Raw genomic sequence first — 27,609 nt, 5'->3', positions numbered from 1 at the left:
AATAAAAAGGAAACGACTTAGATTCTTTGCGATAAATTCCTTCTCTGCAGATAATATCAAATAATAGGGTTAGAGTTAAAGATTACGAATAAACGCTAGTGTCATGTTTTTGTAAAAGGTTTAATATAAGGGTGACCTTTAGACACAAATTGTTACCATGATAATACCAAATTAAGCAATTTTAACAAACGTTATAACATTATTACTACTGTTTTAACATAACCAACTACCGAGCAATAGTTGTAAGACGTCGTATTGCTAACAATGCATATTTCACCTGCTGAATAATTAATCAATCTAAATTATGCTATATCCGAGAAAAGAAGATTAAGTAATTTTGAACATTAACATTTAGTTAAATTAAGTTTATACCATAGATTTTGAGATACTATTAGCACCAATAATAGACTTTCTACAAAATAATAATAATAATAATAAAAAAGTAAATACAAAATATTAGTATGATTTTTAAATCAAAAGTATAATATTAATAATCTTTCTTATAAAATTTTAAACAATACCTGAGTTTCAGCATATGAACATTGGTGGATTCATCTAAACAAAAACATTCGATAGACTTTGCCACCTCTACCTATTGATTTATATTTAATTATTAGAGCCAAAAACACATGAATAAATGTTAATAAAGATGATAGAATATTTTTCTATTACAATTACCAAACATCTTTCATTAATAGTAGCATCTTCCGAAGTGTTCCTGTAACTATAAACATGAGTCTTTTAATTTAGCAGCATCAAGGTATAAAGGAAATTAGTTTAGGTATACAAAAAAAAATATATACCTAATTTTCTTGTGTGGGTACACAGAACTAAGATCACGACCATCTACTAACTCACCTGAAACATAGGGATTAGTATAATTTGATTTACAAATATTTTAATAATTCAAGAAAATATACAATATTATTCAATTAGTAAAGAAACAATACACAAAGTTCTGGTGATGCTTGAACTTGCGTTCCAAACACATATTACAGAAAAAGGATATGAATAATTAGAACACGAACACGAATACAAAAATCCATATAAAAGATCATCAAGACTATAAGACAAATATAAATTCGAGAACATGAGAGTAATTTAGGGTTTCTTCTTTTTTAAAGATTTCGAATTATGGAGAATGGTTAGGGATGTACCTATTTATATTAATGAATAACCTATATTTTTAGGGTTTCAAAGAAGTCGGTATAATTTGGTTAGGATTTCTATTAAGCCCATTATTATTTCAGGTTTTAAGGTTTTATAACTTATAGAAATCACGTTTTTGACGATTATATAGATTAGATAATTAAGAAAATTATTCTTTTTAATTTTTTTAATTAATCTAAAGGATATAAAGGTCCAATTCTGAATCTCATTAATGGCAAATTAGTAATCTTAAGTTTGAGGATGAATGTGGTGCGTTTCAGCAACCTAAATAGGCAAAAAAAGCTTGTCCAAAATTTTTTTAAGAGTATTTTTCATTAAAGGTAATTGACGTCAATTTTTGTGAGAATGGCTATGAGCCATTTCGACTTTTCCTTTAATATATTAGCTAATATTCAAACATTTGCATTCATTGTCACAATAATATCATATATAAACGCAATCAAATAAAAAAATTTAAAAAAAAATTTTGAAAAAATCATGGAAGCTCATAACCTTTGGACTAAACTCCACTTACCGCCTATTTGGGTTATTTTGTCACTATTGAAATTTAATTTATCTCAGGGGTATAATTGTAAAACCAACAAAAAACAAGAGATTAGAGTGTTTCCGCGAGAGAGAAACCCTAGCCTCGCCGCCGCCCTCGTCTGCCGCCGTTGCCTCGCCGTCCGCTCGCCGCATCTCCGCCGTATGTAAGTTAACCCAACCCTACCAGTCATCTCATCACCGCATTTCGAACTTCTTAACCAAATCATTCGAAACCTTGGCCGATCAAGCCGTGCGATCAGAGTTCTAGGTTTAGAAACTTTGATTTAGGGTTTTGATCCATTCACCATGCCGAGACATAACGATGAAGAAGCAGATGTATGTTTAAGATGTGGAGAACTTGGACATGACATGATCTTGTGCAAGTATGACTACTCTCAGGAAGATTTGAAGGTAAAGTTTTGTTATTTTCTCATTCTTGTTTAAAAATTTTCATTCAAAAAGAAGCAACTGATCATGAACATAGTTGGACTTTAACCAGGATATCAAATGCTATGTCTGTAAAAGCTTAGGCCATCTCTGTTGTATCGAACCTTGTCATTCACCGTCATGGACTTTATCTTGCTACAGATGTGGTCAACTGGGTCATACTGGACTGGTAAGTTGTTGAGATTTTGATTGAGTTGGAGTCTCTAAAACAGAGTTGATATCAGGACATGGATTCAGAATTTGCAATATAAATTTTTGATCTCTAGGCATGTGGTAGACACTACGATGATTCTGTCAGTCCATCATGCTTTAAGTGTGCGGGAGAAGGGCATTCTAAGTGTCACTGCCCTGATTCTTCTAGCATAGGCAGTAGGGAAGAAGGACATTTCTCACGTGAATGCCCGAATCCTTCATCGAGCATAAGCGAGTCAAAGAGCAGAGTGTCTCGCCGTTTATGCTACAAATGTAAAGGAAGAGGACATTATGCTCGTGAATGCCCCATTTCTTCACTTGTATAGACTCTGTCTCTCTCTCTGCATTTGGGTTCTTTGAGCTCTTCACCTCTTTTCCTTTCTCTCATGTTATTCACTTATCTAAAGTACCATTTTTTTCTTTGTTTTGTTTCAGGATAAATGGAATATATATGGCATCTAATAAGAAACTTCCACTTATCATTGCAGTGCATCGACCAAATTACTAAGCCAGTCATTTTATTGACTCTTTAAGTCTTTTTCCAGTTCCGACCACCAAAAAAAAGTCTTTTACCAGTTTAGATAGTATCAATTTGTATATCTCTCTCTCAATAAATTTAGGGATCCTACATTCTGAAATTGTTTAGGGATCCTGCATTCTGAAATTGTTTAGGGATCCTGCATTCTGTAATTGCAGTTTAAGCAAGGTGTGTGGAGTAGCATCTGGAACAGCTCTTGGGTGGTTATTTCTCTAAACTTTGTAGGCTGCTGTAGTTTTTCTTGTCTGTGTCGTCTTTCTTCAGTCTCTTTTCTTTTGTAATGACCTTTGGATGTTAATATAAATCCATCTGTTGACCAAAAAAAAGTATTTTTGAGCGTTCTAAAAACTTTTCATTTTTGCTGATGTTTTTATGTTGCTGTCATCTTATCCAAAACCAAAAAAACAGTACAATTACAATAAAGTGCTGAGGAAAAGTAAAAAACCGAATAAACCATAAATAAAACAGCTTTTGCTTTTGCCTAAATCCGTTTGCAAAAGAATCCAAAAACAATATAGGAAAACAGACAGTCATCAAAACCAAAGAAAAAAATTGAAAATGAAACAATAAACTTCAAAGTGGACTTATTGCCAAAATACAAAGCAGAGTGCAGTAAATATCATAAGCAGAAGTGAAAGATAGAAGAACTCGGAATTCCATTATTATTGTCTTCATTGCTTGTTTATTAGGAACATAGATCGATCACTCACTCTTCTTCCTCCGCCTCTTCAAGCCAATTCACAAATGGCTCTAAGCTTTTCACAAAGGTTTGCCTGCGACATTCACCACAAGAAAACATCACGATGAATATGTTAGTTACAACTTACTATAAAGCTTCCCCAGTGACGTTATATTATGTCATGGAACTAAGTACATACCTGCCCTTTGAGTTGGTACCTTTACGGAACCAGTGGAGAATGGTGTCTTCAGCGAGGACATCGAGTTCATAGAGCGACCTCACTACTTCTGGGAAAACTTTCATAAGCTTTGCATCCTCGTAGCATTGCATTTGAACTTTGTACATCAGTTCCAGCTCTAGCTTTCCGCTGCTGCAGAAGGTGTTCAGAAGCGGAGCCCATGTTTTCACCTACACAGGTCAAAAATCAAGAGATAAAGGGACCGTAAGAGGGATCACATATTATTTTACGGCTAATAAGACATCAAAAGCGATTTGCCCTAATGGTTTCATTTATTCACGACTTCCACTTCTTTTTTATTCATGACTACCAACCAACTAAAAATTAGCACAAAACTCATATGCGGTTTGTGGAATAACACACTATACGAAGCTCTTATATAACATGATAAGTATGAATTGAATGACTGGGTTCTCTTATTCGTAGAATCTTACCTGGCGCAGAACAGAGTTAGCATTTTGCTGCTGATTTTTTCCAGACCACTGAACAGCATCCATTAAACCATCCCAAACAACACGCACAACCTCAATGTCAGGCAGCTTAGCATCTTTGATCTGTTGCTTCACAGATTCAATGACTTCGTCTATATTACTCTCCTCCTCTGTGACCTTGCTTGTTAGAACGGTTTTGATTTCCCTCAATTTCACCTCAAACATTTTCTTTGAATGGTACTCCACTAGATCGGTCAATCCCTCATTCCTAAAAATCCAAGAGGTAAACATGTTATTTCAATTCATTGTACTAAATACAGAAAAAAAAAATCCCAGACACAGAAAAGGCAGACGAAAGTGGTGTATAGCATTAGCAGCAGCATTTGTACAATATGATTGATAAATGAATAGATTAATTGCGATAGCTGAAAAACAAAATCACATTTCTATAGACCTATAGTAGTCAGATTAATGAATAGATCATTTAAAATAGTGGAGTTACTGACGAACAAAATCATTCATACTTTCTTAGTTAGGTAGCTAAATAGAATGATGTACAATTTTACATGCATATCTAAATAACTCTGGACAATGACACCGATTTTAAATATTCATTCAGTTTTTCCGCCATGTAATAAACTTCAACAAATCAAATTTGGGAAATGCATGCAATCAGAGCTAAAGAAGCATCAACATGTTACCAACGAGGGAGTGTAATATAACTGAATGAAACTCACGTGAAATGCTCTGCAAAACTTTCAGCAGATCGCCTTACAGGTGGTAGGAAATCCATAAGGTTGTCTTCCATCTTGCCACGCCTCAGAATAGAGATCAAGTCTTCAAGACTGTTCTCAACCAAATACTCCTTGAAGAAGTCTGTTACAAAAGTGAGCACTATCCCTTTGGCAACGAGATTATCCTTGAGTAATGGCTGGAAGACAGTTTCTGGAGGTAATCCTGAGAGCTTCTGGGAAAAGGCAAGTGCTGTGAAGATAGCAAGCTTCTTCCTTTCATTTTCCTCAAAAAGCTCCAGTGACTGCAGGAATCTCCGAGTAACATTTTCAAGGTTTTTTATGAGGAAAGGCTTCCTCCGCAGAATTTTCTGTATATAGACTACAGATGGTAAAATGGCTTCCCGCTTGGGTTCACAGTCGATTACAGAGTACGTATGGCGTTCTCCTTCATCAGATTTCACTGTTCCAGGTTGCGTGCGTCCTCCTATGAATATAACCTTAAACACAAGCTATCTCAATCAAAACTCATTTAAAAAAAAAAAAAAAAAACAGACCAAAACCAGCAGCAGACATAAGAAATTTTAAAACAAACATCCCATGAATAGAAGAAAACAGAACCACCATAACAAGAAAAGAAAAAAACCAGGAAGATCTTTACAGGCGCCATTAACAAATTTTACACATAGGCACAAATAGATTTTACACATATGCTTCCATACAAGTGGACATAAGAATCACAAAACAAGACAGTGTTTGATTCTATTATCATGAGTCCCTCTTGTCAAAGAGACAAGAAGTTGTTATGCACGCGTACATGATGTGATCAAATACACAAGTTACTCTTAGGCTTAGCAAGACACTGGAAACAGGGGAATAGGAGTACACCATCAATGTCAAGATTAAAGATCATAGTAAGAAAAAGGTTTTACGGAAAAAAAGATCACCAAGGAAATGTCCACAAAGATTTGTTTGTAAACTTACCTCAAAGAAGATGTCACCATATCTTGTGAAATTAAGATCTGATGATTCAATACTTTTGGCAACAAGTTCCTAAACCAATCAAACAAGAGCTATAAGTTTATAGAGCAAACACATGCAACAACAAGTAAGACATCAAAATCTGGACAGGAAACACCAAACATACCAGATCACCAGCATTATCCAGGTAAATCTGGACCACTGCATCAGAGAAGGCTGCAGGGTCCAGAGGAGCAGCAATATTCCGTTTGCGGGTCTTAATCCGCGTACCTCTGCTCGTACAAACAAAGAATATATAAATAAGAACAACTTTTAGACACACATGTTATCCAAACAAAGAAAATGCTAAAAACTCAGCAGTAAAAGATAAAAACTACAAATAAAACCGCACAATAGTTAAACTAATAACTTAAACACTTAAAACTCTAACTTAAGGAAAAGATTCACTAGTTGAAAAAAAAAAAAAACCAACTTCAGCAACCGGATCGCTCAAACAAGAACAACACACACGAGTCAAAAACTTATCCTATGAAAAAACTCGAAAAGAAGAGAAATGACTAACCCGAGAGTGGGTTTCTCCTTCGAGCTGCAGGACAAACAAAAGGAAACAGATTAGCAAGTTGTTCAGGGTGAAATAAACAAGTGAAAATGCAAGAAAAGAGAACACTCCTTATTAGAAAAAACATGATAAAGATAACGAAACTATGTTATTCCAATCATAAGAAACCCTATAAATCGAAAAAAAAAACACACACACAAACATTTCGCAAACATGAACCATTCCCACAAATTAACATTGAACGGAAAACATTGATTCATAAACGAACACAGTCAAATTCAATTACATATTCTAAAGAAGAACCCAAATCGGCGGCGAATCCGATATTTCACAAATCGCAAAGCATCTTTAAATCGAATTCAATCAACCCGCAATGGAGTCTCATCCACCAAAGATAGAATCATCAAAACCAAAAAAGAAAACAATAACCGAATAACGAATTCAAGATTCTCGCCATTAGAGAAGAGATAAATCCATTACACAGAGCGAGGAAAGAAAGAGATGTTGCGGGAGTGAGGAATCTTACCTCATAAACCAAGATCAAAGAAGAGATGAGCCTTTGACTCTTGTGGATCTGAGAGCTTTTTGTTCGAAGCTCAAAAAAAAAAAGGTATCTGAGAGTGAAGAGAGAGAGAGAGATAAAATCAGAAAAGCAGCTGAAGTAGGCAATGCTGTGTATATAAAAAGAGCCTTCTGTCTCGACGCTCTCTCTCTCTATAAGTAGAGATAACACCGTGAATATCTAAAAGACGAATTTACCCCTTTCTCACATCACCCAAAAATATCTTACTCAGTGAGACTACTAACTAAAAAAACCCAACCGAGTCGGACCAGCACAAATTAAATTCGGTTCTATACACTGAATAACCGAATGCCCAAAACCTATACCAAATGGTTCGTAACCGGTTTGGCTTCTTAAAAGCCGGTACACGGAAAAATTGCGAAGAAATAATAATCTCCCAACAGGTTCAGTTTAAGCGTTTAACACAAAATACATGCTGACCCCAAGTTATACGTCATTCGTTGTACTTGTATAGTTGTCACTTGTTGCCCAGGCGTTCGGCGGGTTCGGATTATTCGAGTAGGTATGTTCAGTTTTGAGAAAATTCGGTTTTTGAAAAATCCTGCTAAATTGAGCCGAAATTAAATTCGGTTCGGGTCGATCAGTACTCAGTTTATTCAGGTCAGTTATTATATTTTAAATCAATTCCAAATTTAAACCGATTTTATTCTAGTTCGGTTATTTTAAACCGAATAAACAAAAAAATTACGTTAGTGGACTACATTAACAAAAAAAAACACCAAATTCATAATGGACCTAATATAGATAAAAAAGGATTAAGATAATGGACCTAAATGAATCTGAAAACAAATTACAAGCCCAAATCCATTAGGGTTTTCAGAGATATGATGATGTGCAGCTGCAGCGAGCTATGACAGCGAAGATCGAAAGTTCCTGGGCGTCATTTTTCACCTGCCATCATCAAAACTACATGAAAATCGATTACATAAACCAATAAAAATAAAATCATTAAACAACAAAGAACAACATTTTAGGTATTACAACAACGAGGAAGACAAACACAACAATAGTACCCTAAACAAAGTAACAAACCCAAAAGCATAATGAATAATCTCTGAATTCGAAGTTCAAACTTTAACCCTAGAGTTCTCTAAATTGATGTTATCAAGACATAGGAAGAGCTTACAGAGCAAATAGTCAAACGAATAATCAAATAAGGAGAAAGAATAAGAGCTTACCCTTAAGAATCTTATGGTTAAAGGTTAAATCTGAAAATGATATATCTTAATCACGACTGAGATTTGAGAGAATGAAAGAGGATGTAGTAGATGATGAATTGATAAACGAGAAGATATATGATGATGATTATTGATTAGATCGGAGAAGAAGGAGAACAAGATGAACTGGTGAAGTTTCTCTCTCAGAATCGCAGGACGCAGAGAGGAAGAAGAAGAGATAGAGTTAAAGAATTAGGGTTAGGCTTATATATGGTTGTAGAATCTAATACACTAATCGGTCCGATTACCGAACCGAACCGAAAACCGATTCCCCAAATCAATTGCGCCGAACGGTTACACTTAATCTCTTCGGTTTGCTTCGATAACCGAAAAAATTGTTTGTGTTTGATCGGTTTGATCGGTTAATGTCGAACGCCAAGGGCGACCATCAACGTATTTTGCAGTACTATATTTTCTTTAAATTATTTTCTGGAAATGTGTGTTTTTTGAATCAAATGTTGTTAACTCGACAACACATGGCTAGGTATGTCAATTAGGGTCTAAAGCCTGCAAGCTTTTCCGGTCTCTTCCTGAAAACAATTGGGCTCGGGCATAAACATATACGTCCAGAAAAAATCGGGCCTTTTGGGCTTAACTATGGTTTTTCGGGCTTAGCCCGACTAGGTTCGGGCCAGCTTGAAAAGCCTTTTATCAAATATATTTATACCTTTTTGTTAACATTTTTATTTTATTGCAATATTTGATTAATATTTTTTTGTAAATAAAATTTAAAACTCTAATCCTAGTTTTCATATTTATTTAATAACCTTACATTATATTTTAAAAATTTTTATCTATGATATTTTATATAATTATATATTGTTTTGCTTGGTTATAGTAGAAAATTTTATTTAGTTTTAAACATTTTCTTTTAAATTAAGTTGGTTGTAGTGAATATAGATGAGTTATTAAAAAAATTGATTGATTTGTTTTACTGTACATCTTTAAACACTGATTTTTAAGACTTATAAGTTTGAATTATTGATCCGTAAGATAATCTCGAAAAAGCCTGCAACCTTGTTAGGGTCGGGCTCGGGCTTTGAAATATAGGTTCGGAAATATTTTGGGCCGGGTCGGACCAGGCTCAAACATATACGGACTTTACGGGTTTTGGGCCAGGCCAGCTCGATTGACACCCCTAGATAGCTATTTGGGCTAAAGAGGATGGGCCGAAAGATCGGTAATAGGCCCAACAGAGATGTATTTTAAACTTTTAAGAAATGAATGACCAAATGGATGATAATACTCTCACCGAGACCAAAACGACAACCATGTAAATCCTAAGAGACTACGAGTTCAGAGTTCCGCATACTTGTTGAACCGTAAGCTGTAACAGGCTACAATCATCATCATAGAAAGCGGATTGAAGTGAATGTTTCAGGTTGGCAAGCAAGGATTCTCCAATATGAGTGTGATCATCTCGATGGTAATCTTTACGTTGATAATAATATTGTCGAGTGTATTGTAGAAGTAGATAAAATTACAAAAAAAAACAAAACAAAAACTTGTGTATTAACTATGCCTTTTGTAATATTTAAAAGAGATATGTTGGAATATAGAATTTTTTTGAAACTTTTTATGCAAACTAGTACGTTCATTATTCAAAATAGGAGAAGTAGTACATTTGTGAAATAGAAAGACTTATGTGTGTTGTCGTGTGCGGACTGTGGAGTGTATGAGAGAAATTTTTTATTTCTCATTTTCCCTGGATTCTAATTATTTAAACAATTCTTAATATAAAATTAAAAAAAAAACATATACAAAAAAATATATGTTTTTCTCTTTATAGTTTGACATGCATTTAATTTTAGTGATTTCAAATATTTTTTATTCATTTTTGTTATTTTTCCCTTTTATCATAACTATTCAAATAATTGTTAATGTAATTTAAAAAAAATATATATTTTCTTCAAAGACCAAAACAACTGATGGATGATTTTTAATCCGTACAAGTGTAAAGACCAAAACAACCCTACAGTAAGTATACGGATTAAAAACCATCCAATAATAAACATGTACAGAAAAATCATATACATCAATTTGATATAAAATATATTTAAAATAATAAAACAAAATTCATATCAAATTATAATGAAAAAACATAAATTTTCTTTTATGTGAAAAGTTTTTATTTTAATTACATTAAAAGTTATTTGAATACTTATGATAAGGAGAGACAAAAAAAATAAGTAAATATTAAAATACTTCAAATAATTTTTTGTTCTTCACTCTCACACCACTTCCACTTTTCACACATTTCTCTCTTTTACCTATGACAATCTCACACTCCTCACACTCAGATACTAAAGGCAATTTCTTAGCAAATTTTTAAACAATATTTTAACTATAAAGAGTACAAATTTTCCAGCTAAAAACTTTTGTAAGATTAAGTGAAATTTGTCCTTCTAATGATAAAATTCTAACCAAGTTTCTTAGCATCTATTAAAAAAAATCAGAGAACTTGTTTTACAAGCAAAACATGAAAGACATGAGCACTGAAGTTGGAAAAAAAAACATGAGTACATTTTGAACCATGAACCCAGTACAAGCACAATATGACATGAGGACTGAAGTTGAAGTTGCTCTGGCTTGTTGGTGCTGAGTACAAGCTTGTTGTTGCTCTCGGATGTTGAATTAATTTGGTGCTTCTCTGAGTTTCTATAATTCATTCATGTGCAGCTTTCAGATTCTATTGGAAATCCACCAATACCTGCAAAATTCATCAAACAAGTCGAGGACACATCCTATGAGTAAGAAAGAATACAATTTTCATCTCTATTTATACTTGTCTCATCATTGGGAGTTATACTCTGACCTCTTTTCTTCATGACAATAAGTCGTGCCAAAAGGAAACCAGCTGCCAAAACAGTAATATCGTCTGTCAATGATGTACCAATCCAAAATTGGTCTCCTGTCATGTGTTTCTAATAGAGAGTTGGCAAGAATAAGTAAAACTGCAATCACTAAAGTAGTAATATGAGAGAAGTCGTTGAATAATACTTAACTGAATTCTAGGTGTGCAAGAATCAACTAAGCTTCCATTCCAAATCATACAACCATATCCTAAGCCATGAGCAAAAGCTATACAAGAACATGTCTGCAATTTTTAAGAGAAACCATAACTTGCACACATTATCAAGAGAAACCATAACCTGCACACACTATCAAGTAGCGGTTTCTTAAGAGGTGCAGTCAGTTAATATTTTTCAAAATAACAGATTTGAAAGTTATGTTAGGCAAACTCTCACCATATCAACATTAATCCAAGTTCAACAGCATATATACCTTCTTTATTCAGATTGTTATACTCCATTTCCAGAGAAACCATAACCTGCACACAGTATCAAGTATAGAGCACTTAGGAAAAGGCAATCTTTGTCCCATTCACAACAAAAGTTTTGCTGAACTTACCAGCTTAATACCTTGTAGTGATACTTTTTTTACAGTTCCACAGTACATTGTTGAAATTTAAAAATAGATGTTTGTTCCTAACAGGAAGAAGTAGTAGAATTGAGTTGAGACATGAACACAAAACAAAATCACCAACAATCGATTACAAACTATTCTACTTTTACTACAATCCTGAAACCAGTTAAAGTTTCAAGAACCAAGATCTTGTAGCCAGAAAACAAAGTTAAAATTATTATTCAATTAAAGAACGCATAAAGTAAACAACACAGAGAGTTTGTTAATTGGGTTCGGATTTCCTACATCCCCGAGACCAAGTCCAGAACAAATCCACTAAAACAAGATTACAATTACAATCATGATTGTATATGATATCGAACACTAGTGGGGCGACGCCACACACCTTGTGTGCATCTCTCTAGAATACCCTAAGGCGCGTGCCTCTTCATGAAACGCTCTCTTATTATTTATAACAATTGCTAAACCCTAGAGTTGACCACTTTCCTATTATAAACCGGTAAACTAACATATTTAGATAACTCCTAAATATAATTAATCCTAATTCCATAACTCGGTAGGATTAGTATAGCTTGCACCTCAAGCTATCTTCAAGCTTATGCCAACATTTTCCCTCTTAAGCTTGAAATCTTTTTCTTCCAAATCTCTCATGCCAATGAGATCTCCCATTTCTTTAAACTCGTTTCTTCCGAGCGCTTTAGTCAAGATATCTACCTTACCCTCACTTTCGGGAACATGCTCGACTTGCACTTACCCATTCTCCACACATTCTCTTATATCTCTGCAAAAAAAACTCATTTTATTTCATGTTTGATTGATCCCCCTTTTGATGTCGTCGAACACTATCTTCATCTTCATTCTCCCATGCTTATATCAAACAAGGTTCAACTTCTGAACCATTTTTAATACCCACAAACATGAGGTTCATTCCTTAGAGACATAATCAATAGAGACTTTACCTTAGTCTTTCTAGTCTTTGTGACTGCAGTGGACACATCTTATATTGATCCCATTCAGCTTCTCATATAGAGTAATTTTTCATAGAATTTTTGTTTCAAATAAGCTTGATATCTCCTTGCAAATTTCCTTTGAAAACATAACTGAACTTATAATAATCACTGAGAAGAACCTCTTCTCCTTTTCATCCAAAAGAAAGATCAAATACTTCAACCTTAATGATGCAGATCATGTCATGAAGTTCTTTTTTTTCAACAGCTCTACTTTTTCCTCTGTAATCTCTTCAACCACACAATCCTCTTGATGAACTTTGTAAATCACACACCTGTTTACAAGACAGACAAGATTATCTTCTCTTCTGAAATTATATATGCTCTCCAATCTAGCCAATATATTTCTCCACTACTTCTTGTCTTGAGACAACTAAAATTCTGCCATTTTCATCATATTTGATGCAGAGCACAATGGAGTAGCAAACCAACCCAGAAAATTATGAAATTTTGTGGGTATATTCACAACAGTCGTATGAAGACATAGGAAAAAACAGATCACGATTTGCATTCACGGTTTGAAATTTACTGCCACTTTCCCAGAACTGATCTGGAATGACGCAGCAAGCAGTCCAACTTTGAGAGCAATTTCCCACTAAACCACAAGGAATCAGATGACGATGTTTATATCATTTGAACGATCTTGGTCTCAAGTTTTCAGAACACCTTTCAGACTTAAAAACAGACATCTATAACCAAAGGAAATCAAGTACAAAGTATCAACCCGTTTCACTTGACTTTATACTCTTTTATGGATTTCTCTCAACATCGTTTCAATCCAGCACGAAGTATCTCTTTGAGTTAACACTCTCCTTCATGAGGTGACATGAACATCAATAAACCAGATATTACAATTAAGACAAGTTGCTCCACCTCAAGCAACCTTGATGATCGTAGATACAATATTCAAGGCATATATCAAACCTTTCTTTCTCAAATCTAATGCCTATTTCTTTCCTTTGTTAACTTGACCAGCCTCCAATTCTCTCATGTCTCGTCATTAATTCCTTCCCATCATCTTTGACAATTTCAACGAAACTTGTAATAACTTGACCAACGTCTCCACCAATTTTTTATCGATCACAAAACGCTCAAACAAATGGAATCTCAACAACATGTCCCACAAAATCAATTGTTTGCTTCCTCCTTTTTTTTCAATATCGATAACAGGATCAAACAGAGGATAAAGACCTTTGAATGCTCCAAGACTTTAGACTTACTCTTCAGGCTATGTATTTTGACCCACAACTTAGTCAAACCAAAAACCCAGCTTCTCTTCTTTGCAGCCACATCACACACTGATTTGGTTTAAGCTTACAACACTCGCAACTTTTTAAATCAGAAAAATAATATCGCATCACTTTCTTGCCTCTAATTCCAAGACCAACTGAAAGCGCCCATTGAGATCATCCCCACAAAATTTCAATTTCACATTATCGATTGAAATTTCACACTATAGCAACAAACTCCAGCCAAGAAAACAGTCCCTAGCAACCTGAAATTAAATTCACGATAAGAGCAGGAGTTCTCCTCTATATCTCCTCTATATCATTGGCTTAAATAGAGGAGATTTAGCTTCCCAGAAAACAAATTATGAAACAGTGTGATTCTCCTCTCAAATCGACCTCAAGTCGATTGTTGGATTTTCGTCTTTGTTTCGCCATCGGGAGAGACAGATAGAGAGAGAAGGAAAGAAGACCAAAAAAACTCTTGTGATTTTTTTGGGTTTTCGGTATGCGGAGTTATTGGTTTGAGATTTGAATAGAGTTTTAAAGATTTTAAATGTGATGTAGAATCTGTTGTTATTAGATTATGTTTTTGTTAAACTCTGTTAAAGTTTAGTGTTATTATTTTGTAATTTGTAAAAAATCATTTAAAATCTTAACAAACTTGCGTTATTAGATTCAAACATTTATAAAGTCATTAAAAGTTTTGTGTTATTCAATTAAAACAAAAGAATATAGGATTGTTAATGAGTTCAATTATTATGTTATTAGTTCATGATTTTAGACACTTTGTTTACAAAATAAAGTCATGGAAAGTATCATGAAAGTACAAGGATTGTTTGGAATACTTTACAAGATTTTAGAAACTCCCTAGCAATCTTTAACAATCTTTCACTTATTCACTTTTAATGATTTTGTTGAACACTTGAAAAATCTTCATAACTTTCCATGACTTTATTTTGTAAAGAAAGTGTCTAAAATCATGAACCAATAACATAACAATTGAATTCATTAACAATCCTACATTCTTTTGTTTTAATTGAATAACACAAAACTTTTAATAACTTTATAAAAGTCTGAATTCAATATCTCAAATTTCTAAAGATTTTAAATGACTTTTTTATAAATCACAAACTAATAACACTAAATTTTAACAGACTTTAACAAAATCTTGATCTAATAACAACATATTTTACATAACATTTAATTTTTTTTAACTCTATTCAAATCTCAAACCAATAACCCCTCCTAATAATTTTTTTGAACTCTTCAAAAATTTTTATAAATTAGAATCCAACAACACCCCCTAATATTTATAAATCCTCCTGATTTCCCAACGTGCTGATATTCGAATTATATAACCACCCTCGCAGCGTTCATAGAAGAATAAAAAGAAGCAAACAATTAATGGAAGAAAACTACATGGGAGTTGTCCTCTACACTATTTTCTCTCTCATCTTCTTGATAATCTATCTCAAGTTCTTGAAACAAAAGAAACAGAATCTTCCCCCCTCTCCACCGGGATGGTTGCCCGTAATAGGCCACCTACGCCTCCTGAAGCCGCCCATCCACCGCACCCTCCGCTCCTTCTCCGAGTCCCTCGACCGCAACGGCGGTGGCGGCGTGATGTCCCTCCGACTTGGCTCCCGTCTAGTCTACGTGGTGTCATCATATGCGGTTGCGGCCGAGGAGTGCTTTGGCAAGAACGACGTCGTCCTGGCAAACCGGCCTCATGTTATCATCGGGAAACACGTTGGTACAACAACACAAACATGATCGGCGCACCTTATGGTGATCACTGGCGCAACCTCCGTCGCCTCTGCACCATTGAGATCTTCTCCACCCACCGCCTTAACTGCCTTCTTTATGTCCGTACCGATGAAGTACGCCGCCTCATAAGCCGCCTCTTCCGTTCAGCAGGTAATATATGTGTATATGCTAATGCTATAGATGCGATTTTATCGTATTGTTTGTTGATAGAGTCAACTTTTTCATTTACTGTGGTGTTATCTTAGTGGTATATTGACCAATAGTTTTGTAGCTATTGTCGTACACTTAGCCGCTTCTGAATAATGAATCCAAGGTTCCACTCTCTTTTAGTATAAGGTTAAAATCTGGTTTTCAAGTGGAGCCCGCCAAAAAAGAAAAGAAATGAAAAGGACGTATCCAATAAGGCTTGTGTGGATGAGATAGCTTATTCAAAAAATGGTGTCCAATGAGTTAACTTAATCATAGAGAGTTGGTTTTGCAAACTAAATATTATATTGTTAAGATTCGATATAGTATTATATCATATGAGTGTGATTCGATGTTTCTTCTATTCTTTTAATAACTGTAGGAACTGGAAATACTGTGGTGGAGATGAAAGCAATGCTTATGGCAGGCCGTCTCTACCCCATGGCAGAGTAGGCAAATGCCATGGGTCCATCCCAAATATTAAAAAAATTCTTTAAGCAAAAGGGTTCAATTTTTTCAAAAAAAAAATTATTAAAGGTTTTTAGGTTTTTTAAAAATTTGACAGAGGTCCCATATTTGTTTAAGACGGGGCTAGCTTATGGACTTGACATTCAACAACATAATGAGAATGATGACAGGGAAACGATACTACGGGGAAGAAACAAACGATGAGGAAGAAGCCAAACGTGTTCGTAAGTTGGTCGCAGCAACGGCGCCAAAATTTGATATGCTCAAATTAACCCTAGAGCTACTCTCTCAAACAAGAGATCAATGTAGTACTTAAGAATCCACAGAGACTCAAGATCAAACACAATAAATTATAGAGTTTTTGATATTACGCTAAACAGATTAAATTGTATTAAAAACAAAAGAAGACAATGCAAAATATTAAATCAAGGTGTTGTGAAATCAGGAAATCAAAAGATTAAGCCTAGAGAATTTCTCAGGTAATTATGAAGTATTAAATCAATAGATTAATTAGGGTTAATGCAATAAAAATCAGATCTAGAACTCTAAACTTTTTGGTAAAATAATTCAGTTCTCACTGCAATTATTATCTAAATTTAAAACCAGAAAATTCAAATCTCTTTGTAAAATTCTAAGTTAAAAATCAGATTTAAAAACAGGTTTAGATAAGTTCACAAAATCACTAATCCAAATCTCTTTGTAAAAGGTAATTTTGTTCATCAATGGTTTTAATCAGGAAAACAATTATATTTTCATATCAATTAATTTTCCTAAGATAATAATTCTAGGTTATCAATCAAGAACTATTGTGAAGAACAACCAAAGATGAAGATCATAAAAGATTAAGAACCCTAAAAATCACAGATCTAATAAATCATAAAAACCCTATGAAAAACCCTAAACCTAACAAGCAAACTACTCAGACATGTTTAATGAAGAACAAGACATCATACTGAATAATAAGCAATAGATATTAAAAAATAAGAAGGGAGTTCCAGAATTCTTCTCTACAAAGCAGTTCAAAATCTCTTTCTCTCCCAAAAAGCTCTCAATATCTCTCTCTCTAAAACTGCTAGAAAATAACTTGCTAGAATAAAACTTCAAGGTTTTAAAACTTAAGGGTTTACAAAACCCAAAAACACTATATATGTCCTAAAACACGTCAGGGACCAATGATGCAAATATGGAAAACTTCGGGCAACTTTGTAAAACTTCCAATTTTGTGATTCTTCATCGGCTGAAGAGGGTGTCGACCAATGCTCCTACGTGGTGTCGATCGATGCCCTTGTTTTGATCCGAGTCCAAATTGATTCTTCGAGATTTATGCTCCAAAATGATCCAATTGCTCCACTTTGCTCCTTCTATACTAAAGTCCTAGAAAACCTACAAAGACTCAAAAAGATCCTAGAAAATAACTCAAAAGACTCTTTATATCATGTTTGAAAAGCACAAAAACCATGATATATCATAGCTCTAGCCAAAAAAGCCACTCAACAATACAACCAAAACCACCGTGCATTACCAGCACCACCCGACCCATTTGCAACCTTATCTGACTGGTTTCCGCGGCTGTACATCAACCCTGGAGACCACTTGTGCTCAGAGTACATTGGTTACTTCGAGCACCGGAACAAGATGGAAGAAATAGGAATCAGGTTTGTTGAGCGGGTAGATACGCAGCACTCGTTGGGAAGTATGTTGTTAGGAGGACAAGAGCCAATATATCTGATGTCGTCTTCGGTTTTAACTTTTAACTGTGAACTTAACCTCGTCAAGAGATTTTAAACAAGCTCATGAGATTCATCAGTGGTGGGGAGAAGATCAGAAGTTTGAAACCAAAGTATACCAATACAATTGATTCGTATTAATTTTAAAACTGGTTTTGTTATGATCTTAGATCGATGAAATTCATGTTTGGTTATCAAATTGAAGTTGCACGATTATGGCATGTTATTAACAAACTATAATGAAGGGAATAGTCATAATGACTTGGTTAAGTCAAACATTTGGGCTGGTTTTATTGACTTGGTTAAGATCAGTTTTAGCTAATATGAGTGTTTGTTAAACGAATGTGAGTTGAAAGGTATTCAGAAAAAAAGAAAAACGTGTATATAATGAATGGAGAGGATCACAGGAGAGAGTGAAAAAATACGATTTGGTTTTTTGGGTAAAGAAGAAGAGAGTGAAACAGATGTGTGTGACGTAAATAAGACAATCAATCTAGTGAAAGAGATAGAGAGACACACCAATGAGAGGTTTCCACTATACGACCGATTTTTTTAAGAAATCTACTTAATAGGCAAACTATTCAATGCCTATTCTAATAGTTTTGTGTTATTCAATTAAAACAAAACAATGTAGAATTGTTAAATTATTAATTTCATATAATTTAAACCAGCTCAATAAATCCTCCTGATTTCCCAACGTGCTGATATTCGAATTAGAATAACCACCTTTTTAATTTTTCAACACTTCATTAGCATGTATATAAAACAACTTTACTAGAGAGAAAAATAAGAAAAAGTTAAGAAGGAGCAAACAATTAATGGAAGAAAACTACATGGGAGTTGTCCTCTACACTATTTTCTCTCTCATCTTCTTGATAATCTATCTCAAGTTCTTGAAACAAAAGAAACAGAATCTTCCCCCCTCTCCACCGGGATGGTTGCCCGTAATAGGCCACCTACGCCTCCTGAAGCCGCCCATCCACCGCACCCTCCGCTCCTTCTCCGAGTCCCTCGACCGCAACGGCGGTGGCGGCGTGATGTCCCTCCGACTTGGCTCCCGTCTAGTCTACGTGGTGTCATCATATGCGGTTGCGGCCGAGGAGTGCTTTGGCAAGAACGACGTCGTCCTGGCAAACCGGCCTCATGTTATCATCGGGAAACACGTTGGGTACAACAACACAAACATGATCGGCGCACCTTACGGTGATCACTGGCGCAACCTCCGTCGCCTCTGCACCATTGAGATCTTCTCCACCCACCGCCTTAACTGCTTTCTTTATGTCCGTACCGATGAAGTACGCCGCCTCATAAGCCGCCTCTTCCGTTCAGCAGGTAATATATTTGTTAATTCTATCGTAAGGAAATTTGTTGATATTGTCAACTTTTTCATTTATTGTGGTGCTGTCTTATCGTTATATTGACCAATAGTTTTGTAGCTTTAGTCACACTTAGCCACTTAAGAATCCAGGTTCCACTATCTTTTAGTATAAGGTTAAAATCTGCTTTTCAAGTGGAGCCGCCAAAAAAAAAAGAAAAAATAGAAAGAGAAGTTGTATCCAATAAGGCTTGTGTGGAAGATATGAGATACCTTGTTCAAAAAATGGTATCCAATGAATTAGCTTAATTATTAAGAATTGGTTTTGCAAACTATAAATTTCAATATTCTTTGTTCAAATCTTACACTCAATTATTAATTTCCTTACAAATGAGTGAGATTCGATGTTTCTTCTATTCTTTTAATAACTGTAGGAACTGGAAATACTGTGGTGGAGATGAAACCAATGCTTATGGACTTGACATTCAACAACATAATGAGAATGATGACAGGGAAACGATACTACGGCGAAGAAACAAACGATGAGGAAGAAGCCAAACGTGTTCGTAAGTTGGTCGCAGATGTTGGGGCTAACACAAGTTCAGGCAACGCCGTTGATTACGTTCCGATCCTGAGACTGTTTTCAAGCTATGAAAAAAGGGTTAAGAAGTTAGGGGAGGACACAGACAAGTTTTTACAAGGTCTTATTGACGATAAACGTGGACAACAACAAGAAACTGGTACTACAATGATTGATCATCTGCTTGTTCTCCAAAAATCTGACACTGAGTATTACACCGATCAAATCATCAAAGGCATCATACTGGTTTATCTCTTTTTCCTTAACTTAATTATACTGGTTTACCTTTTGATTACTATTAGGCGAAGGATGATATTGTTTGGTTATTACATTACTAAATTAACACTACTTTATGATGTTAACGCAGATAATGGTAATAGCAGGGACTAACACATCAGCAGTTACTCTAGAATGGGCACTATCCAATTTGCTTAACCATCCTGACGTAATATCTAAAGCAAGAGCAGAAATCGATAACCGAGTTGGTTTAGACCGCCTTATCCAAGAATCAGATCTTAGCGAGCTACCATATCTCAAGAACATCGTTCTCGAGACCCTCCGGCTACACCCGGCAACACCATTGCTAGTCCCACACATGGCATCAGAGGATTGCAAAGTGGGGTCCTACGATATGCCACGTGGCACCACGTTGTTGGTAAACGCATGGGCCATACACAGGGATCCAAACACATGGGATGATCCGGATAGCTTTAAACCTGAGCGGTTTGAGAAAGAAGGGGAAGCACAAAAGCTTATGGCGTTTGGATTAGGTAGAAGAGCTTGTCCTGGCTCAGGTCTTGCTCAACGTATCGTGGGGCTCGCTCTCGGGTCGTTGATACAATGCTTTGAATGGGAAAGAGTTGGAAATGAGGAAGTGGATATGAAGGAAGGAGTTGGTAACACTGTACCCAAAGCTATTCCGTTACAAGCCGTTTGCAAAGCTCGTCCATTTCTACATAAGATCCTCTCCTAAGTTTCTTGAAAGTATGAATAAAACATGTGTGATGTGTGACATGTTATTAAATCAAATGATTCATCTCTACATGTAGTAAGATGTGTCGTATGTTATGTTATATAGCAAATGTCACTTAATGATAAAAACTAAAAGAATCAAAGGAGAAAGAACCAATGAGTAAATAAATGGCAGTGTTGTTGACTTCACTCAATCGCATTGTCTCACTCTCACTCATACGCTTCCCTTGTGCTTCGGCTCACAAATTCTTCGTTTCTTCATCCTCATCGGCTTCGATCAGACGATTCCATCGCTTTTCACTCAAACCATCTCGTTCCTTCGCATCCATGTCTTCTTCTTCTTCTCCCGACGTTGTCGAGGCTATAACCACCGCTCCATATGGCTCCTGGAAGTCTCCGATTACTGCCGATACCGTTTCCGGAGCTTCGAAGCGTCTTGGCGGCACCGCCGTTGATTCTCGTGGCCGTCTCGTCTTACTCGAGTCTCGTCCCAATGAATCCGGGTATTCGATTCCACTTGATTTCAGACTTCGATTGCGAAAACCCTAATTTGTTTATTCAAGCTTGATTGGATTTTTTTTGTCGGTTTATCGTATGATTGAAGGAGAGGAGTATTGGTGATCCAAGGAGATGAAACAACTGATATTACTCCAAAGGACTTCGCTGTGAGGACTGTAACTCAAGAATACGGTGGTGGTGCGTTTAGGATTTCATCAGATGACAAACTTGTTTTCTCTAATTACAAGGATCAGCGACTTTACAAGCAAGACATTACTGACAAAGGTGATAGATGATAACACTCTTCTCTGATTCTATCAATGCGAATTCTGATGTTGTTTACTTGATTGTAGATTCATCTCCGAAGCCAATTACTCCAGATTATGGGGAACCAGCTGTTACTTACGCAGATGGAGTCTTTGATTCACGCTTTAACCGTTATATTACTGTTAGGGAAGGTTGGTTTGTCTCTAGTGTTTAGTTTTGGGTGTTGTGTGATGTCTAATTGTGTTTTATTAACAAGATTTACATGTTGAGTGTTTGGCTGGTGTTTGTAGATGGTCGTCAGGACAGATCAAACCCAATAACGACAATTGTGGAGGTCAATCTAAATGGAGAGACACTTGAAGGTATATTATCAAACTTTAGTGAAAGAAGTATTCTTACTCGCATTGAAAGTAGTGACATGTTTCCAAGTTTCCAACGATCATTGACGCTTACATGTGTTCTTTCTGATATTTGAGATCCAGAACCAAAAGTAGTCGTGAGTGGCAATGATTTCTATGCGTTCCCACGTTTGGATCCCAAGTGCGAGCGATTGGCATGGATTGAATGGAGTCACCCTAATATGCCTTGGGATAAAGCAGAGCTGTGGGTTGGGTACATTTCCGAGGGCGGGTGAGCATGTCCTTTTTTTTCTTTTCCAAATGCTCTGAATATTGCAATTCATTCAAAATTCTTAATACTGAGAGTCTTATCGGGGATCTCGAAGAGCTGGTTTCCATGCTTTATAGTTTTCTTCTCTTGCATTGTCTACTAATTAGAGTTACACCTTTCTGCAGAATTATTGATAACCGCGTATGTGTTGCTGGTTGTGATCCCAAATACGTTGAATCGCCCACTGAGCCTAAGTGGTCATCAAGAGGTAATTTGTCTTATATGAAAAGTATGCAGAAATTTACTGCACTCAGTTTCAATTATTGTCAAATCCTCTCTGAAAAGAGTGATCTGCAGTTTTTAGGCACCTTGGATTTCTGACTGTCTTTTTTGTTTCATACTTTTAGCAGTTGAGATTTTCTAATAAGTTTTAGCCGTTTTAGATGAAACTAGGGTCGTCTAAATAAATGATCTTTTTTTCTCTGCTCTCTTGCTGTTTTCACTCTTGGCAATCATCTTTCTTCTTCAGACTAAGTGACTATGACTGTGAATTTAACTGAGATATGGTTGATCTACAAATTTCTGGCATGTGCTTTGGGCTTCTTATCTTTATTTACTTAGCTAGTTAGCACTTCTTGGAAGTATTAGCTGAAACTAGTGTCCTTTAATGGATTCCATCATAATTGTTCTCCAAATTATTTTATGATTCATTGGAGCTCTAAAATTGGTGAATAAGTTATATTTCCTCATATTGTAATTAAGCCTGTCAAGCTTTGATATTTCTCATAGTTTCCATTGACCTGAGAATATCTGACTTATTGTGCAGGGGAACTCTTTTTTGTAACTGACAGAAAGAACGGATTTTGGAATATTCATAAATGGGTAAACATTCCTCACATTTGCCAGTTATAGTTTATATGTAGGAAATTTCATAGTGTGCTTGCGCTGTGTAATGCTGAGAATTAGTTTTAGATTTGAAACAGGGGTGGTTTTTTAATCCCTAATAAAAGTGTAGGGGAAACATTGACTTTTTACCGAGGTCACGAGTACGGATCCTTAAATTCGAATCTTTGTTCTCGGAGGAGATTGTACTCTCATCCTTCAGAAATTATTAAAAACAAACCTTTGGGGAAGAGGAAAGAAAGGCGTCTGTTACATTAGATGCATACAGAAACAACCTCATCCTGCATGCAATTAAAGTAGACATGTTTATTGTTTACTACTTTGTTCCTTATTTTTGTTTTTCCTTTTCCTCGTTGTGTCACAGATTGAAAGTACTAATGAGGTTGTTTCTGTATATCCTCTTGAGGGTGAGTTTGCGAAACCACTATGGGTTTTCGGTACAAACTCTTATGAAATAATCGAGTGTTCTGAAGAGAAGAACATAATTGCATGCAGCTATAGGTAATACCAAGCAGACCAAAATTTAATACTTTCAACAATTCTCTGTCATACTTGTTTTGATAACAATTTATTGTTCCTGAATGCAGGCAGAAAGGGAAGTCATATCTAGGCATTGTGGATGATTCACAGGGTTCATGTTCTCTGCTCGATATTCCTTTAACTGATTTTGACAGCATTGTAATATAACTTATTCTGTAGTTTTTAAAAATTTGTTCATTTGATTACCAATTTAATCTGAAAGTTCTAATCTGAAAGTAACGAGAAATTGTGCTTCCATTTTCAGACATTGGGAAATCAGTGCCTTTATGTTGAGGGAGCGTCAGCAGTTCTTCCGCCATCAGTTGCCAGGGTAAAAATCTTTCCCATTGAAGGTTTTAATTGAAAAATAAGTTGCGTCTATGAAAAAGTAGTTGCAGTAGTAGATTTATTATTTCTCTTATCATCAGGTAACACTGGATCATCATAAGATGAACGCACTCAGTTCTGAGATTGTTTGGTCTTCATCACCCGATGTTTTGAAGTACGATGCTTTCTTCAGTGTGCCAGAGTTGATTGAATTTCCAACAGAGGTTCCTGGTCAGAACACTTATGCTTACTTTTATCCTCCAACCAATCCACTCTACAACGCTAGCATGGAAGAGAAACCTCCGTTGTTGGTGAAGAGTCATGGTATGCTAATCTTTACCACATCCCGATTTTCAAAACTTAAATCAAAATATTAACTCAGTTTCTATATGTTCATCTTAAGATCATGTATGATTGCAATCAGCTATGCATGCCACATTTATCATTTTTGTTGACAATCTGAATCTGCAGGAGGACCTACTGCTGAATCACGAGGGTCCTTAAATCTGAATATCCAGTACTGGACAAGTAGAGGGTGGGCATTTGTCGATGTCAATTATGGTGGAAGCACAGGTTTGTTGTTATGGTTCCAAGTTGTTTTTCTACTTTTCCAACAAGTACCCAGAATTCACTACACTTGTACGGTTGCATTTTTTCACCATTTTAGTTAGCCTTGCTAAAGTATTTCATCATGAGATATTGAGATTCTTGTTTTTGATGTCCCATTCACGCCATGTGGGCACACACGTGGGTTTATTGTAACGAAGTGTAACATTATTTTGAAGGTTATGGTCGTGAGTATCGAGAGCGGTTGTTAAGGCAGTGGGGAATTGTCGACGTTGATGACTGTTGTGGCTGTGCTAAATATTTGGTATGTTCTTTCTTTGCCTCTGTATGTGAACAACTTCGGAAGTATTTCCTAAACATTTTTAGTTTTGGGCAGGTATCTTCTGGCAAGGCAGATGTTAATAGGCTCTGTATATCTGGAGGTTCTGCAGGAGGTTACACAACTCTTGCAGCATTGGCGTTCAGGGATGTTTTTAAAGCTGGAGCGTCCTTATACGGAGTGAGTACATAACCATTGCATCTGTAAATTTTCTTGGCTAATTGACTATACTTTTTCGCTTTCCCCTAGTTCTTGTTAGTTTATTGGAAGTTCTTGAAAACTCATGAACATATGGAAGGATCAGCAAAAAAATTTGGATATATTGAACTTAGACAAATTTAGAGACACCAAATAGCCTTTGATCATATATAAGTTCAGTGCAATTTGTATTGCTGTAACTACCTGACCACAATGGTGGGATAACAGTTTTGATTTGAGGCTTATATATACCCTGAATCAAACTTCACCTTTGTAGATTCTAGCCTCTTCTTTTATGAACTATGTATATATATGTCGTGATACTATTACACATTTTACCTAGATGCAGGTTGTATGAATACCTTATAAACAGCTGATGCCTTGGCTTTTTGTTAACGCAGGTGGCTGATTTAAAAATGTTGAAAGAAGAAGGTCATAAGTTTGAATCCCGTTATATCGACAATCTTGTTGGTGAGTCAAATGCATTAAGAAATAATTTATCTTTGTTTTTTGTTTTGATTTTTAAAATCGGCTGCCAAAATTCTTGAGTATGTAATTGCAGGAGATGAAAAGGATTTCTATGAGAGATCACCAATCAATTTCGTCGATAAGTTCTCTTGTCCCATCATCCTTTTCCAAGGGCTGGAAGACAAGGTTCTTATATTCTCCGCTCTTGGTTTATTCTTTTCTTTCTAGTAACAAAAGGCTTGATTAGATTAACCTTTTGGATTCTTAATTGTTATTACATTCGAGATTTGGTTCTCCATTTGCTAACTACAACGTCATTCCCTTGAATACGAATATATTTAACAATTTGTATGAAAAATGCTGAACAAATTTGCAGGTAGTAACTCCAGATCAGTCACGTAAAATCTATAAAGCATTAAAGGAAAAAGGTCTGCCTGTTGCTCTTGTCGAGTACGAGGGAGAACAACATGGTTTTCGCAAGGTAAGGCTTTTGATCACTTGCACTAAAAAAGTAATTAACAAGTCTTAAGGATCGTAATAGTAATTAACACTGGATTACTTATATATTGCTTAACAGGCGGAAAACATCAGATATACACTTGAGCAACAGATGGTGTTCTTTGCCCGAGTCGTTGGAGGGTTCAAAGTTGCAGATGACATCACTCCTTTGAAAATCGACAACTTCGACTCGTAGAAATTTCTTTTCGTTTATTTAGAGAATATCCATGCTCCTTGGACTAATGTTTTCAGATAATTTGTTTGACATAAGTTCAAAACCTGTTTCCCAGTTTTTTAATCACTTGTTATCTCTTTATTATCTTTTAAGCTTTAAGATATACTACTCATTTAATATTAACTTAAAGGAAAAAAATATGAGAATAATTAATATAGCTGATTTATTATATAATGCCACGCCTATACGTATTAATTAATCCCCAAGTCAGAGAAAAAGGAACTAAACTTTGAGAAACGACAATGGCGATGTCCGACATTCAAAAGGATTTGTTGGAGGAGACACTCTCTATAGGGTTCTGGTGGGTTAAAATCTAGAAAGTTCTCTACTGTCCAACAAAAATTCTCAGTACTCTTCTTTAGTCTCCTCTAGTCTCATGCTCTTAATGATATAACAGTAATCTAACTTTATCCTTACCAAAACCGATACTAAACCAAAATAAAAAACCCAATTACAATTGAATTGTTTATTAAAATAGAAATAAATTGGAAATAAATTTGGCCAATAAGAAACGAGATATTCCCAATATTGGACCAATCACAAGCGAGATATTGGACCAATTACAGTCCATTCCCCTCATCCATCGTCTTCATCGGGCATCTCGACCCCATTGAAAGCGGAGCTTGCTTTAAACCCAAGAACGACGTCTTTGTTCTTCTCTAACATCGATTCAACATTAGTTTCAGACAGATGAGTTCTCCTTGGGTACTCGTTCTCCTTCTTTATTAGTTTGCTTACATCCACTTCTCTTAGATTGGATAGTCGTATTTGTAGGTCGATTAATTAATTTAAATGGACTGAGAGGGTTGATTAAACCCTGATTCGTAGTGGATTTTAGATATTGTGGTCACAAATTGTATAACTGGTGTAACTGTAAGAATTGGTATAATTGGTACAACTAGGATTCTTAAATGTACAACTGTTATTTCATTTAGTGTTCTAATTTTCCAGAGAAAAACAATGAGCAACCTTTCTATCAACATATATTTTCATGATGGACATTACACAAAGACCGGAGAAAAATATCAATGGATTCCAAGAGAAGGTGGCCTGTATGGTATACCGTTTAGGACATCATCAGCAGAGGATATAACCTATTCGATGTTAGTGGATAAGATTGGCCGAAAGATTGGGATAGATGAATCTATGAAAGAGCTGAAATTAAGTTACATTCCATTGGTCGTGGTTACTAAATTGTTGATCCTTTGTGGTCAAGGATGTTCTTAAACCCAA

At 35.5% G+C, this 27,609-nt stretch overlaps 4 protein-coding genes across 6 annotated transcripts; 3 read left to right on the top strand and 1 right to left on the bottom strand.

Annotated features, from left to right (window-relative positions):
• The first annotated feature begins 1,721 nt into the window (after window positions 1-1,721).
• Window positions 1,722-3,242, top strand: LOC104719307 (zinc knuckle (CCHC-type) family protein). The gene is made up of 5 exons (XM_087469802.1): window positions 1,722-1,859; window positions 1,944-2,106; window positions 2,195-2,311; window positions 2,409-2,654; window positions 2,770-3,242. Exons 2-5 carry the CDS (start codon window positions 2,002-2,004, stop codon window positions 2,794-2,796), a joined length of 495 nt encoding a protein of 164 aa, XP_087325928.1. The 5' UTR covers window positions 1,722-1,859; window positions 1,944-2,001; the 3' UTR covers window positions 2,797-3,242.
• LOC104719305 (uncharacterized) lies at window positions 3,228-7,259 on the bottom strand. Its single transcript, XM_010437199.3, has 8 exons — window positions 7,018-7,259; window positions 6,495-6,518; window positions 6,099-6,204; window positions 5,936-6,004; window positions 4,958-5,451; window positions 4,224-4,488; window positions 3,751-3,959; window positions 3,228-3,645 (listed from the first exon to the last, which is right to left on the bottom strand). Exons 1-8 carry the CDS (start codon window positions 7,020-7,022, stop codon window positions 3,579-3,581), a joined length of 1,239 nt encoding a protein of 412 aa, XP_010435501.2. The 5' UTR covers window positions 7,023-7,259; the 3' UTR covers window positions 3,228-3,578.
• Window positions 7,260-15,265: 8,006 nt separating this feature from the next.
• On the top strand, window positions 15,266-21,097 carry LOC109124848 (cytochrome P450 81D1). Of its 2 annotated transcripts, none has more exons than XM_087469801.1 (4): window positions 15,266-15,870; window positions 16,289-19,433; window positions 19,851-20,231; window positions 20,364-21,097. In XM_087469801.1, the coding sequence occupies exons 2-4, from the start codon at window positions 18,920-18,922 to the stop codon at window positions 20,384-20,386; spliced, it is 918 nt and encodes a 305-aa protein (XP_087325927.1). In that variant the 5' UTR covers window positions 15,266-15,870; window positions 16,289-18,919; the 3' UTR covers window positions 20,387-21,097. The 2 variants fall into 2 exon arrangements, with proteins under 2 accessions (XP_087325927.1, XP_010435498.2); XM_010437196.3 differs by having other exon boundaries at window positions 19,851-20,242.
• LOC104719302 (peptidase uncH) lies at window positions 21,071-26,822 on the top strand. Of its 2 annotated transcripts, none has more exons than XM_010437195.3 (18): window positions 21,071-21,471; window positions 21,573-21,751; window positions 21,820-21,924; window positions 22,024-22,095; window positions 22,216-22,363; window positions 22,528-22,610; window positions 23,169-23,224; window positions 23,610-23,746; window positions 23,833-23,923; window positions 24,030-24,095; window positions 24,193-24,415; window positions 24,563-24,664; window positions 24,877-24,962; window positions 25,035-25,157; window positions 25,577-25,646; window positions 25,738-25,829; window positions 26,020-26,124; window positions 26,221-26,822. In XM_010437195.3, the coding sequence occupies exons 1-18, from the start codon at window positions 21,137-21,139 to the stop codon at window positions 26,335-26,337; spliced, it is 2,190 nt and encodes a 729-aa protein (XP_010435497.1). In that variant the 5' UTR covers window positions 21,071-21,136; the 3' UTR covers window positions 26,338-26,822. The 2 variants fall into 2 exon arrangements, with proteins under 2 accessions (XP_010435497.1, XP_010435496.1); XM_010437194.3 differs by having other exon boundaries at window positions 21,137-21,471; window positions 22,210-22,363.
• Window positions 26,823-27,609: the final 787 nt, after the last annotated feature.

Source organism: Camelina sativa, chromosome 10 (assembly GCF_030686135.1).
Source record: "Camelina sativa cultivar CO46 ecotype springtype chromosome 10, ASM3068613v1".
Lineage (NCBI taxonomy): Eukaryota > Viridiplantae > Streptophyta > Magnoliopsida > Brassicales > Brassicaceae > Camelina > Camelina sativa.
The sequence above is the reverse complement of the archived record's forward strand: the minus strand, read 5'-3'. Positions and strand labels throughout refer to the sequence as shown.